Below are 15,441 nucleotides of genomic sequence, written 5' to 3'. Positions count from 1 at the left end.
GGTGAAAATATTTTTTGGGGTAGAAATTAGGGTTTTTTTCTAAACAGTTGAAATAAACTGCATGCACCAAAACCACTTTAAAACTCTCCTGTTGAAGTTCTCTTCTCCTTTCAAGTCTCACATGTGTATTTTTTACTGTCATAGTTTTATTAGTTCCTCATTTTGCTGTTGTAACTGGTATACACAATACTGGTTCCCTTGCTGTTCTTCTTTCTGATTTGTGCTGTGCATCACAAAGATATAAAAGCAGTACCCCTTTTCCATTTTGGTAGATCCCTCAAATCTGAACTTAAACTGATACTAAGAAATATCCCACCTATCAGTGATTTTGTATTTCCCCCATTCTCTTTTATTTTGTTTTAAACAGATCTTCTCAGGTGAGATCAACTGTAATCTTTCTGCATGATGAACTAACATGCACCACCTTCTTAACCCAAGAATTCTGCAACGCATGAGAAACAAGCCTGGGCACAGCATCAGGAGTAAGGTGTGCTATAAAGCTGACAATTACAGAATACAAACACAAAATATGAATGTAAAATATCCCAATGTAGACTAGTCTCACTGGCTTTAGTTGCTCCCCGTCTCTCACACATTTTGATTACTGGCTGTACACTTACAAGCTGCCTCTGAACATTCTCCACCAGCCATCCTAGATACAACCTGGCTCCATTCAAACTCAGGAGAATGAAGTAGGTTAAATGTACCTTTAATTAGTTTTATTTTTATTTCCATCTGAGCTTCATAAATGCAGTATGGCCCTGGCCCAGAAAGCACATGTCACTTCAACCAAGGGTAAAAACCTCAAACATGTAAAGCTGCCAGTACTGCTCAACTGGAGTGGGGACCAAGCCAGACAATACACTTTGTTCGTCATCTGGGTTTGCTGCGAATACAGCAATCTTTTCTTTGTGCTTTTCAGCTTCACATGTCTACTGACAGTAATAAATATGCAATAGGCATGATGTAATATCTAAATAAAGTTGTATGCTGGCCAAATGCAATCTTCTCTGAGATACAGAAACACTGTTCATTTCCTGTATTCTTTAAAAATTTGCTTGTTTCTTTCCTCCTGCTGTCTTTCCAAATTCACTGCATGTGGGCGGTCTTGCCAAACAATTCTGCCCCTAGTTCTTGGAGCGCTGTAAAAACTGGGGTATACAGGTAAGCTCAAGAAGTCAGAACAAACCTACTGACTTGTACAGCAACATCAGCTTCAAAGGAACTTCCCATCCTACCTTCTTCTCCCCTGGATATGGTAGACAGGAGAGGAACATCCCCCTCCCCCCTGTGTCACCAAACACTGTAAGACAGAGCAATGTATTTAAGAAATGTGGAGAGCACTATGAAAAGAAAACCATCAACAAAGTAAGAAGCCAGCAGTGACTGAAACAACAGATGGGAGGTAGGAAAGGAAAGGAAAGAAAGAATACTTTCCAGTGGTGGAGTATCTAGGAGTTGGTCAGGGGCTTTTCAGTAAACAGGTTGAAAAAATAACCATGTAGTGAGGAGGTTAAAGGAAGAAAATTGACAGAATTCCAGATTGCATGGAAATTTAAATCCAAGCTTACCAAGACAATTGCAACTGACAGTTTATCAGTAACATTTTACTTGTATCATGCAATAGCTGTTTTGACAGATGATACATGCGATATTAAAAAAAAAGTATGTTTTTGTAACATGAAAACTCATGCAATCATGAAATTGCACCTGCTTGCTCTCCTTCACGAACTGTTCCTTTTTGTGTTGTTAGGTCAGTGTTGGTTGTTTTGGGTTTGGTATTTGTTGTTTGGTTGGGTGTTTTTGCAATGCAGACATGTGATGCAACCAGACTGAAATCACAGCTGTTCATACTGATAATCTGAGGATTTTCTACATGAAGTAAAAAATCAAACTTTAAAACAAAAAAAAGAGAATTTTAGTACTGGTTTAATACTGTTCATTAGTTCATTAATTCTTCATGTAGCAAGTACCTTTTCAGACATGATTAAGTAACTGAGTTTCTATAGAAACAGAACAGGCAACAAAGAATCATATTCCTTATTTTAGATTGGCGCTTGGGCAAGAGCCAGTGAATTACCCTGGCATCAAATCACATGACTATACCAATTGCAAATTTTTTTCCCATTCTTTCATCAGGTTTCTGACTGCATAATGAAATAAGGGGAGAAATTTCCAGTGTAAGAATACTAAATCTGCAAGCCCTTGTTGAAGCAAGAGGTTTTCATGAGAAAAAGTTTAAAGCACATGGTATAATTTGTAGGATTAGCATCTGGCTAATTGATGGGAGCCCCAATCCTGAAGGCACTCAAGCATGGGTAACCATTTATGTATAAACAGTCCTACCACATACATGTGCCAAATTTCTAGAGCATCCATACCTATACATGGGCCAGGAGGAAAAAAGGGAGGGATAATGCCTTCACTTTGCTTGATTCAACTTTTTAATAAAGTCAGGTTCCTCTTTTGCAAACTTGAATTCTAAAGCAAAGGTCCAGAAGATTGACCAGTATTCTCTTTCTTTCCTGGCATAGGCAAAAAACAGGCATTAGTAGAGGGAAAAAAATGATGAATAATATCTGGAACCAGGGAATACAAAGCCACAATTAGCTGAGGCCTGGGCCCTCATGCTTTTGCATGATGCTCTTGCATCATGTTGCTGGAAGGACATATAATGCACTAGTAGGAATTACTGGAAAAGAGGTTCAGTTTCTCAATGCACTTTGTGCTGAAGGAAGAAATCACACTACATTTTACTTCTCTGACCACATTCAGTGGTGGCTTGCATTTAATCATAAGCTGGAGGGGGAACCTATAACTGTTGCAGAAAGTACAGATTAGTAGTCTTTATTCATTAATTTATGATGTGCTCTACTTGTATCCTTACAACAGCAATCAATTTTCAAACTGTTTTGTTTGCTAGAAGGGATTATGACCACATGAAGCCTGACCTCCTCCATAACACAGACCCCCTTCACAAATTATTCCTATCTCACCAAAGGGTGTTTTTCAGAAAGGTAGGTCATCTTGGTTTGAAAACTAAGCCAATAGCTTCAGCCAGCTGAGATTCTTCCAAGCAGCACTGCAGTCCTTGATACTTGGAGACCAGTATTCCAGATGGCTTACAGTCTAGACTGATTACAAACTACCCACAAACAGTAATCAAATCAAGCAATGACCTGTAGAAATCAACCTGGTACATTTTAAGCATGCATACCTCAGAGTACATAGACTTGTTGTAAGTCACAACATCTGTGACTATTTGGATATCCACGGCACAGATCTTTGCTGCAGGAATATTTCTCTCTCTTTTCCTTCTTTTACCTTTCATAATAATTTGCAAGTGTCTTTGTAAAATATCAGTTACTGGTGTTTCTAAAGGAAAAGCACATGGTACACATGAACAAACTCTTTATTAGCAAAGGATTTTCTTATGACAAACCTCTTCCACAGAAAGCCATGTTTTCAATTAAAAAAATAAAGACTGAGTATTCTTTATCACCCTTCTACAGTGCCCCTCACAGCAATATAATATTTGAGAACTTTTGTGTTTTAGCTGTTCAAAGTAGATTGGATTAGATATTCAAGAGTGAGGATCTGGATTATATATTACCTCTAGTGCACATTATTAAAACACTGGAGCCAACAAATTATAATAAATAAAGACGCTTCAAAGCTTAAGAATTACCAGCAGCCATGGCTTTGTTATACAGCAAGCACCAAAAAGCTTGGGATGGTATCAGACAGTAATGTTCCCTAGTCATCGCTAACTAACCTCAGAGTAGAGGTGCTTTCAGCACACACCAGGGACCTGTGACACATCCATTCTTCAGTGACATAGGCAACTTATGTCATACCTTGCCTCGAGCTGAAGGACCACTGACTGCTGTGCCCTCCCTTTACCCAGTTTGCCAGAGTACAAACATGTTATTCACATGGCTCCAGGAGAAGAGCCCTGCCCAGCCTCATCCTCCTTCCAGGTTGACATGAATCCATACATCAAAATACCTTTTGTTAGAAGATTTTTATCTAAAAATGTCTAAACAAAGAGCATATATGCTTTTAGCACACAGATGAAATACAAAATAATACCTTTTAAAAGAGCTGAGATGTAATACAAGTCAGACTGTGACTCTTGGAGTCAAGATCATGAGCTATCACTCAGTCTCATGGAAGTCAACAGCCTATTTGTGTAGGAGCTCAACACCACCAGGAAAACTTGGAATGTCACATGTCACAAGCAAGAATTTTTCAAAACAGGCCCTGTGACATTCCAATGCTGAATCAAAAACATACTGCTTAAAAGGTTGTTAGTATTTAAAGTGTGCTGATGACTCCTCTTTCCACTAAAGTAAGATGGACACATCAGGAGCTCCCATCATAAACCTGAAACACCCATGGCACCTATTTAGATTGTAGATGTCAGCTGATTGCCAAGAAAGCTTCAATCAATAGGGTTGATTTAAGCCATATTTACACTGTGAGTATTCAGTTTTATATTGATTTAATGGACGATTAATAAATTCTTCCTAAAGTTTAAGTGTTGCTTCCTGACCTATAAAAACAGTAACTCCTAGCAACACATAACTAAACCATACAGCACAAGGTATTGTTTTTCACAGTAACAATAATGAATCATCGCTCTTCCATTCCTTCTCAAGTCAGTTTATGTGATTAGTTCTCTCATTTATTATTACAGGATGGGATCATCCCATTACTTGTCTGTCAAAACTCAACCTAGAGCAACAACCTGAACTCCACAGGTAATAGTACAGACGAACCCTTTTGTCTGGGGGAGGGTCAATTCTACTTGATTTAATTTCACAGGAAAGCCTATATAAATTGAAAATATTATACACCACACAAGTGTATTAAATAATATTATAATATAATAATAAATTGTGTGGTGTATAATAAATAATATTATACACCACACAAGTGAGTGTTAAACTTCCAATACTGGCAATAATACCCACAAAAGTAAGAATATAACCCCTTCATTTTGAACACTGCCTTCAAAACTTTATGAAGGGCTATGCTTTTTTAATAGGTGTTCATTCATATAAATGAAGCTAAAATGACCTCTAAATGACTTATTTCCTGTCTTCCCATGTGGCTTATATGGGCATCTAATGTGGTATCATGAAAACCAAATTCTTCCTCTGAACTTACGACAATTAATATTCTTTAATTAACCAAGACGTTAACATTTATATCTATTTCTTAAATATATGTATTTCTTAAATAATTAAGAAATTTGGATTTGTTACATTTTCCCCAATGTCTGCCTTTGCTGCTCTCTCTTCCTACCAACACAGTTCTATAGAGCACTGATTTATCCAGCCACTCTTTCCTTTGCCCAGGAGTTTTCAAACATGTTCAGTGAAACTGATTTTGAGGAAGAATTGTCACTCTATTGACATTGAGTAAGAAAGGAACAAAACCAGTACTTACTTTTTCTGCCTTCAGACTGATGAAATGAGAGAAGACTGAAAAACTAACCACTAATATTTAAAAAAAAAAACTTGGGAAGGGTCAATGTGATATCTGTCTTGATTATCAAGGGATAAAGCAGCAACAAACAATAAAGCTTTCATCTGCCCTTCAAGTTTAACACTTGTGATTGAATCAGATTATCTTCCAAATATGTTCATTTAAAAGGGATCAGCTGTTCTAGTCAAGATGTCTGAACAACTCATGACCATCGCTGTAAAAAATCTGTATCTTGAAGCTAAATCTGGTTGGGTTTAGACTTTCAGCTTTTACAACCTTTTGTAACTTCTGCTAAGCTGAAGCACACAAAAAGAGATGAGCACTGACAGGACATGCCGCAGTTACAAGTACATGAAGGCTTACAACACAGAGAAAACTGATATTTAGACAAAACCCCAAACAACTTATCTCACACTACTGAAAAAATATATTTTATACTACATATCAATCACACCAGACTATATGAGATTATGGAGAAACAGTGAGAAAAATATAGATGAAGTTATCATATGCCTTCTAGGTGTGATATAAATAATGACTCATAAGTTTGTAAAAAAAAAATTAGGAAAAGTATAATCAAGTATCACAGACCAAAACAGCAGAGAAGTCCCTGAACTTCACTCACAACTAATTATTTTTAAGTATCCCATTCTGTCAGAGTAGCATAAGCAAATTTAATAGATTTCATCCAACAGGAAAATTTAAATCTGTATCTGCACCAACATAAGATTCAGATAAACTGTGTAAGATGAAAGAACAAATCAAGTAAGCATAAGAAAATTAAGAAAAAAAACCCAACAAAATGCAACAAAACAGAAAAAAACCTCTGAGCATAACCACTGCCAACCTAAGAAAAATTAATGTAAACTGAATCAATGAAATCAATTTATTGGACTGAAGTAGGCACAGTAAACTCAGCTTGAGCTCACAAGGAACAGTCCTGAAGCATGTTGAAATACAAGCTAAATCTGAAAAGAAGCAATAGCTTCAGAAAAAGAAAATTTTAAATTCTCACAGTTCTTACTGCATACCTGCAGATAGATCAGATTTCATAAGTTATCAGAGGAGGCACTTTACTCAGGAAATGAACAATGCTGAACAGAAGGTCCCAATATCTCTGGCTGATACAATACTGGAAAAAGCAAAGGGAAGAACAAGACAATGAGGGAAGAACAGTAAAATCCAAAACATTAAAATTGCACTAGCTGAAACTAAGATTACTGCTGTGGTAGAAATTCAAACTGGCCTATCTGGAAACATCAGGAAAAAAATAATCACAAATCCAACATAGAAAATACACCCTTCTTTGGAATGAAAACAAATGGAAATATTTGGAAGAAGTCCTCTAGAACCTAAGATCACCTAAGCACCAGATCAAAATGAAAATGTAATTTCTGAACATCAACATTGATCAGACAACAGAAGTATGATCAGTGGTCAACAAGATAAAGAAAATTAAGATTTCAGTCAAATGCTCACAGCCCTTTATATACTCATTGCGTCATCATACTTCAGCAAAATCAATGGCAGAGACAACTCCTGTCTATTACAGGAAAAGCCATATGAAGTGTGATACTGTGAAGGATAAAAACAAGTAGATTCTGCCTATACCAAATATTTACAAGAAGAAATACTATTTGAGAATACACATGTCCAAATTAAGTTCCAAAGACATTTGAGTATATGCCAGCATACTTTGTGGAACCTTTTTTAGTTCTGCAGGAATCTAACTGAAACTATTAAGGGCCCAAAACTCTGTGAAATATGATATATTCTTACAAGGATGCATAACTGGACAGCGAGTGAAGTGATGTAAATATGGAAATTGATGTGAAGAAGTGCTACTTCTTCTACACCTTCCAGTGTGGGACCAAAGAACAATAACAAAAACCCTGTAAGCAATACAAAATCTGGTATAATGCAGACAATTAGTAAGTGGCCTAGACACCGATTGCTTACTATTTTGTGATCCTGTGCAACATTTCCAAGAGGGTTTTCTACAAACAGAGATCTCAGGAGAAATAGCAGGCCACCCTGGAATTCCACATGTCAAACAGTAACATTATTTTAAAGGAAAAAATGGCAAAAGGCAGCTCAGCTCAACAGCCTGGATGGGCCACAGTACTCACAGTGTAGGAGATACAGTATCATTCAATGAAAGTCTTTCACCAGAAATATTAGAGCAGAGAGGAGGGAATACAAAGCAACACCAAGCAACATCTCAGGCACGCTGCTGTGCCTCTAGAGCCAACGGTGCCCTGCTGCAAGAGCTGGAGACAGAGAGATGGAAGTGAGGCAGGAAGTGAGTGAGGAACTGGGAAAAGCATCTGGGAATTCAACAGAAAGACTCTGAGTCAGTCTGGGGAATCAAACACCAATTCAGCTGCAGACATCTGCATGGCCCTTGAAGTGGAAATGCACTGGTGTGGAGAAGTAAACACACCCACGGCAGATTCTAAGGAGCAGCTCAGAGCATCAGAGTAGATTTGATGTACCGACAAATGAAAGCAGAGCAGAAGAGACCAGCTTCCATTCTGTGTGCCAAAACAATCATGGAAAGCCAATGGATAGGCTGCCCACCTCTATCCATTATGCAAATTGCATACATTTTGATAAATAGCATATTTCAAGTATCAGAAAGCACATGCTTTCTACTCAAGTCTGACATGCAAAATCTGAACCATTTGAGTTAACGAGGGCAGAAAGTGTCAAGATTGTTAAAACATGGACCATACTTTGTTCAGGCAGATGATCAACTGGCCAAAAGCTTTTCTGAATCTTAAGCATAAACAGGTTTTCAAGTAATCTCTTCCTCAAGTCTCTGAACTGAGGGGCTGCAAGACAGAATCTTAGCACCAAATGTGAAATACTGTGTTGTCCAGCAAGGCTGCAGAAAAGTCTTTCAAGTTAGAACACTGGCACAGTATTAAAAATTATATTAGATCTGACATGGATATGTCACAACAGCCACCCGAGCTCAGAATCTCTCCTTTTTGCCTTTCCCTTGTGGAAATTAAATGACAACTCCATTTGCAAAAATATCTGGGGAGAAGTAGTATTTCATCAGATCCTTTTATCACCAGAAGTCAGCAAATTTCCATCTGCTGTCTTCTGTTTAAACATTTTAATCATTCTTTGCAACATCACATGGACTTAAAACTCCTACTGCATCTCTCACACAGGCACTGTCCCAGCTGTAAGCATATATACCCTATTTGCAAAATAATTCATGTCTAAAAACAGTTCTTGCTAAGAACAACATATTTCCCTTGGGATTCAAAGATCTCACAACAACATTTTAAACAAAGTCACTTAGAATTTCATCTCTACTTCACACACACAAATGTAAGGGGCAAAAGGAGCACAGTAGCCACCAGCTAATTGTACCACACCCTCAGTCTCTCTTCCTATAAGCTCCAAGTGAATACATTGCTCTGCTACCCATTACCAGGCACAATAATTCCTTACTACAATGTCTCAAAGTAGAAGAGTTTGGCAAGCAATTTAACACAGTATAGCAGAAAGCATTTAAGAGACATTTCAAAAACTATTTGTTGCATCTGAATGCAAGATACACTTAATAACACGAGCCTTTTAGTTGTTTATAAAGTTTATGACATGTTCAAGATCTTTACATCCATAACAGTAATACCACCATGCATGACACAGTGTCCAAATGATGGTAGAGGTCTGGGTTCATGTTCTGTCCAAATGCCTCTGCTACAGCTGATGCAGGCTGCTGTGTAAATAAATACACCACATTCCTGTGGAGAACGAATTATTTCATCTAGGCCAAACTACCAGGCTGCCTAGGGAAGCAAGGAGAATATGAGGAAAGAAAATACCTTATTCCCTGTTGGTGAACAAAAGGAAGATAAAACACCTGACTACGGGTCACACAGAAGCAAAATATGGGCATGGCATTATGTGCTAGGCATTAAACAATTTAATTACAGAGAAAGTTCATCATAATTTAAAATACTTTTAAAGCAGAAAAGTACATTTTTTTTGGTCTTGTCCTGGAAGATTAATGCAGTGATGCAAGATAATGTGAGTTTGCAGACCAGCTATGAAAATCCAATTGAAAATCCAATTAACAATCTTTCCTATTTTCTTCTTGTTAAAAATGAAAATAAAACCCAAACATCCCTTCACTAAAGGCATGCCTACAAAGAAAAGTCCCACTGATGTGACTAGTACTGACATCAACACAATAATTTAAACAAGTCCAGACCCTAATTCAGTATAAAAATGGATCCACACTGCTTATCAGAAAAGCTGTATCTCTGAAGTAAACTATTGATCTAATACACCATTTAGCAGAGATTACTTCTGTGGGCTCGATAATCAGCACTGCCCTAACACATTAAAAGATCATCATCATTCTCCTAACTTGTTACAATACAATATAGTGGAGAAAATGTCTCCAATGTCCAAACAAGTATTTAAATAAGAGTTTCTCTGTTCAGCTGTTACATAAACCACTAAGAGAAGAGAAACAGTGTAGAAAGGGTGGATTTTTCATGCCTTCACCCAATGTTACTGATACTCCTTTTCCTTCAAAGCATTGAAGCACTCAGAGTGAATCCAGGAGAACAGGTAACTCGAGTACTGTTCTTCTGCTCCGTCATAAAGCCAACAAGAAGTACTTTCACTCATCCCCTAAATTACATAAAGTGCTTGGCTTTAGACTGAGACATGCCAAAAGGAGTTTGCCACGATCACAGCTGGAGAGAAGGGCATTACACTTCACCCTGATCACTTTGCTGATGACAGTTTTATGGCAAACCTAGATTTGAGGGCAATGCCAGAGAATCAATGCTTCTCATTGTCTAGCCACTGCTTAAGTTACATGGTGAAGCCATCTAATGTCATCATACCCACAGTCTCATCAATTTGAAAATCAATTCTCATTCTACAATTCAAGACAAATGACTTCAAAAGTCAATAATGAGGGAGTACAAGCCAGCAAAAGTTAGATCAGAAAAAAATAAAAGGACAGCTGTATTTACATCCTCTCTTGCAAATATAACTTGAGATTAGCCCTAGCACAGTTAAAAATCTTGTACACAATATTTCTAGTCAGCTTCAAGGACATAGAAATTGGTTTCCCACGGAGCAACAAGGCCGAATTTTGTACCATATTAAATACAGTGGATGGCTAACTTCTTAGATTACATGTGAGCAAATTTCAGTATTATGTCACTACAGAAAGGGTAATTAAGGAGAAAAAAACCCCCAACCCCCCAACCCAAAAGTTCTTTTTTTCCCTGTTACTTTTGACCAGGTAACCTCCACCTTTGTCACAAGATCAGTATCATCTAGAGAGCTTCCAAAGAGTCATCCTAAATGCTATAATTACTACAAATTACATATCTTGTTTACTGTATCAGCAGACATATTCTTTAACTCAGGATCAGCTAGGTCCCTCAATACCTTGCTTTTAACCAGTCTTTCTTACCAAGACCAATCCACTAGCTTTCTCCACCTTCTGTGTCCCTCAACTGGCAGACCACAGCTGTTAAAAGAATCAGCAAAAAATTCCAGTATTTCTATAAAAAAAAAAAAATAAACCTAAGTTCCAATTATTACTGTGCCTGTCACGTTGGGAGTGGCTTGGAGACTACATCCATCCCTCCCTCCCTTTCTCTCCCACCTTTTGTTGACACTGCCATAAACCCTTGCCATTTTAGCACATGGTCTGATAAGCTCCCATATTTTAAATACTGCCAACTCTAATAAATTACTTAGTTACAGGGGTTTGATTAGTTATGGTTTTGGCAACATATTGAAAAAAGTTACAACTTTTTACCAGCCCTTTTCTGTACAAACAAAACCCCTGGAAATGGACTTGTTGCTACTACCTCAATGCCACATCAGCTGCAATTCCAGCAAAGCACAGACACGAGTAAGAACTACATGGAAAGCAGATTTCAAAATATGTGGAGAATTTCACCTTCTAAATAATACTCACTATACAGACTTCGTTCACATACTAAAATAATGGATACAGTATGCAAATATTTAAATTCCAAAAGGCAGGGGGGTAATGCTGAAACAAAGAACTATTTCTCTATTCTGAACTTCTACCAAATGCTGCAGGTTTATCTGGCCTCCACAAAAAAAGGAGTATACATGTATGAATCCTACTTCGATTCAAGAACAAAATCTTCCAAAATGTTTTCTCCACCTGTAAAGTGGTATCACCAGGCTATTATACATAACCTGCAAGAAGACTTAGGTATGCATGCACTGTGCAAACAGGTTGAAGAACAGAACCCTAAACTCTCAACCTGTTTCCCCAGTAACTGAGAAATGACTGGAAAATCGATAGCTATCTCAAACCATCTCTAATTCAAAGATAACAAAGTCAGAAAGGTAGAAGAATGTCTTGTCAGACCTTGAAAAGCCGGGGAGCAATCCATGAAAGCAGAACCTGAAAAGAATTTTTCAGTAAGCAAAGCAGGGATGAACTTTTGAGGCAAAACACGTTTTTTATGGATTTGTCAATCCTGTCCACACTTCAAAAGATTATTAAAAAATTTTTAAAATCTACAGCCAATGTGGAGTGGCTGCTGGTCACTTCCCACACAAGAATGAGATAGCTTATCAACACACAACACTGACTGAAGATCTCAGCAGTCTACATGAAAACACACTTCACAGCAGTGCCTTAGTTTATATTATGAACTGCTTACAAGTCCATAGAGCATTGAAGGGCTGAAGAAACAATCTCTCAGTAAACATGTAGAGGACCTTGAACCAAACACAGATGCAATCCATATGTTTATTTTACTTTGCTGAATTACCAATTGTCATGGAAGTGCATAAAGAAGGCACAGGTTTCAGGAGAATAAGCTTGATTACTCTGCTTCAATTCAAGAAGTATCAATGGAAACACCATTGGGCTCTGTACCTCCAATCTCATATAAATACATATACGTTGCCTAAGAAAAGGTGGAAGACCTCGATGAATGTATACGCACAGTATTATTAAGAACCAGGTGAGTATGACCCAACCCTCTACAAAAGCGTCTCCAACTGCCGGCAGTCGGAAACAAAGCATTCAGGGAACATACTTCACATGGACATCTGGAGAATACGGATGCCGAAGCAAATCTGTTCTCTACGTAAATGTCTGAATTACAACGCTGTCTTATTTTACGCTACGCGTGCTAAAGATTCAGCAAGAAAATTCTTCCAGAACCTGGGGCAAGTCACACCCTGATGTACGGAGCCATCGGTCACCGGTGGTCTCCCACACAAGGCTCCATCGCGAATATCCGCGTGGGAATCTCGGCGCACTCCACGCGCCTGAGCTCGTGCGGGCGGCAGGATCGGGGAGCGCCGCTGCAGCCGCGCCCCGGCCCCTGAGGGACCCCGCGCCCCGGGAACGGCCGAGGGCCCCGCCCCGGCCCCGCCGCCGCCGCCGCCGCCGCCCTTACCCGCCAGTCCCCCGCCGCCGCCATCGCCGCCGTGCCCCTTCCTCCTCTGCAGGATGAAATAAGGGTTGGCCCGCTCCGTCACCCATAGCGCGTTCGCCAGCAGCACCTCCTCGGGGTTCACCCACATGCTCCCAGCGCGGACAAAAGCAGGCCCGGCGGGCTGAGGGGTGGCTCACGCACGCACCGCCCGCATCACGCGCCACCATGCCCGGCCGCCGCGGCGGACGGCGCAGCCCCGCGGGCACCGGCGGGCACCGGGCGGAGGCAGCAGCCGCATGGCCCCCGCCGCCTACCCGCGCTCCGCCGGGCGCGGAGGGGCGGCTGCTGCGGCCCGGGGCGGCGGCAGCTCCTGCCGCAGCGGTGACATCAACGCCAGCCCCCTCGTGCTTGCTCTCGCACAAAGCCCGCGGGACCGCCGCGCATCCGCGCCGTGCGCGCCGCCGATCGCTCCGCCCGCCCCTCGAGGAACGCGCTCCGCGCCCCCGCACCTGAGCGCGGGCACGGGCACACCCGCTGCGCGGCCGCGCGCCGAATCGCTCCGCAGGGACACTGCGGGCAAGAGCCGCGGACCGAGAGCCGCCCTGCCCGGGAGGACTCGGGATGCCGGGAGACCACAAGCTGGACCCGAGCCGGCACAGCGCGCTCGCACCCCGGAAAGCCAAACGTGTCCTGGCATCCAAAGCACCGTGGGCAGCAGATGCGGGAGGTGATGCTGCCCCTCTGCTCTGGCGAGGGCCCGCCTGAAGTGCTGCATTCAGCTCTGGGGCCCCCAGCCTCCTCTGCAGACAGTCTGAGAGAGCTCTGGTTGCTCATTCTGGAGAAGAGAAGGCTGAGGGAGACCTTACAGCACCTTTCAGTACCTGAAAGCTGCAAGAGAGCTGGAAAGGGACTTTTTGATAGGATAAGGAGTGATAGCTTCAAACTGCAAGAGGGCAGGTGTAGATTAGATACCAGGAAGAAATTCTTCAGTAGGAGGGTGGAGAGGCAATGGGCAGTGGGAACAGGTTGCCCAGAGAAGCTGTGGATGCCTCATCCCTTAAAGCATTCAAGGCCAGGCTGGGATGGTGCTGGTCTAGTGGGAGGTGTTCCTGCCCATGGCGGAGGGTTGGAATGAGATGATTTTTAAGATGCTGTAAAACCCAAACCATTCTAAGATTCCCCTTTTAATGCCTGCCTTGAAAGATTTGGCCTTCTCATCATGTGGCTCAGAGAATTTTGTAAAATTGTGTTTTAAAAGGAAGAGCAGGCTCTGGTCTCAACCAGAAGGAAGCCATCCCCACCAGAGGAGGTGACACTGCCCTCTTGCCACAGCCCCTTTTGTGTAGGTGTTCTCTGCCATGCCCCACACCATGTTTGAAGTTCACCTTTGCTGCTGAAGACCACCTTGTGTCTACTGCTAAAGGTGGGGGTAATTTTTGAGGACCTGAAGAACCTTAGAATAAAGCATGCTCAAAAGGAACACTAGTATGTATAGATAACACATTTTTTATCCTTGTAGTTCTGAATGTTATTTGGTTTCCACGTTGTCAGGAAAGGACTGGACACACTTTAGGTATAAAACTTATTTTTGAATCAGATATGTATCTTTGTTTTATTAAAGATATTGAAAAGGCTAAATTAAGACCCTAAGACAGCATAAAGCCATGTTCTGGGCACAAACTGCTCATGCAGGCTGTACTTTTTAGTAGAGTCTAGCCTTACATCAACTGGTGCTGGCATGGAGCTGGTACCCAGTGTCTATCATGTGAAGATAGAAATACAGTCCTGGGAGAAATGACTCTTCATCTGAGGTAGCAGTCATGTGGTTGTTTCTATGTAGGTAAAACGTTCAGGAGGAGGAGGTGACTGTCCCTGATGTACACTTAAAAATTGCCAGTTCTACTCTCAGTTCCACTGCACCATGTAGAATATTCATTTTCATTGTCAAAAAGGGCAGCTGCACCTTGAATGGAAATGCAGAAGAGCCTCTTCACCCTTTCTCAGAGCAGTAGAAGAACAACTCCAGGGATGAACTGATGAAAACCTCCGCCTCCCTGTACCCCTGTGCTGTTGGTGGAAAGGAGGGAGGGGTTGGGGAAAAAAGGTGTTTTTTAAGGGCTTATTTTACTTCTCATTATCCTCCTCTGACTCTGTGAGTAATAAATTCACTTTGTACCTCTTAGTTGAGCCTGTTTTGCCCTTGGAGTGTTTTCTGCCAGTCCTTATCTCATTCATGACCCCATCGTAAAATTTTATTCCTCCTTCTGTCCAGCTGTGAAACAGGAGGGTGACTGAGTGGCTTTCAAGGGTGCCTGGTATTTGGCCAGTGTCAAACCATTACAGGAACAAAATAATGAACTTCTGGTCAGTCCCTTGAATTATAATAGGGATTTAGGCAAATACTGAAATAGGAATAAAAGAATAATTGCCCCTGTATGTTTTATTTTGTTGAAAAAAATTATTTTGTTGACAAAACTGTACGAGGTTGTAACCTCAGTGTGGTTTTAACACTGAATGGGACAGT

At 40.8% G+C, this 15,441-nt stretch overlaps 1 protein-coding gene across 2 annotated transcripts in view; it reads right to left on the bottom strand.

Moving 5' to 3' along the window:
* Window positions 1-13,114, bottom strand: part of TBC1D9 (TBC1 domain family member 9) — a 48,841-nt gene extending 35,727 nt beyond the window's left edge. For both annotated transcript variants that reach the window (XM_088056504.1, XM_088056503.1), the window contains exon 1: window positions 12,939-13,114. In XM_088056504.1, coding sequence (XP_087912630.1) covers window positions 12,939-13,065 — 127 coding nt within the window. In that variant the 5' untranslated portion in view covers window positions 13,066-13,114. The remainder of the gene's footprint in view (window positions 1-12,938) is intronic.
* Between the last annotated feature and the right edge of the window lie 2,327 nt (window positions 13,115-15,441).

The sequence above is a fragment of the Pseudopodoces humilis genome, chromosome 6, assembly GCF_049639895.1.
Source record: "Pseudopodoces humilis isolate 2021_Gansu_Grassland_sample_001 chromosome 6, ASM4963989v1, whole genome shotgun sequence".
Lineage (NCBI taxonomy): Eukaryota > Metazoa > Chordata > Aves > Passeriformes > Paridae > Pseudopodoces > Pseudopodoces humilis.
This window is presented reverse-complemented; position numbering and strand designations above follow the sequence as displayed.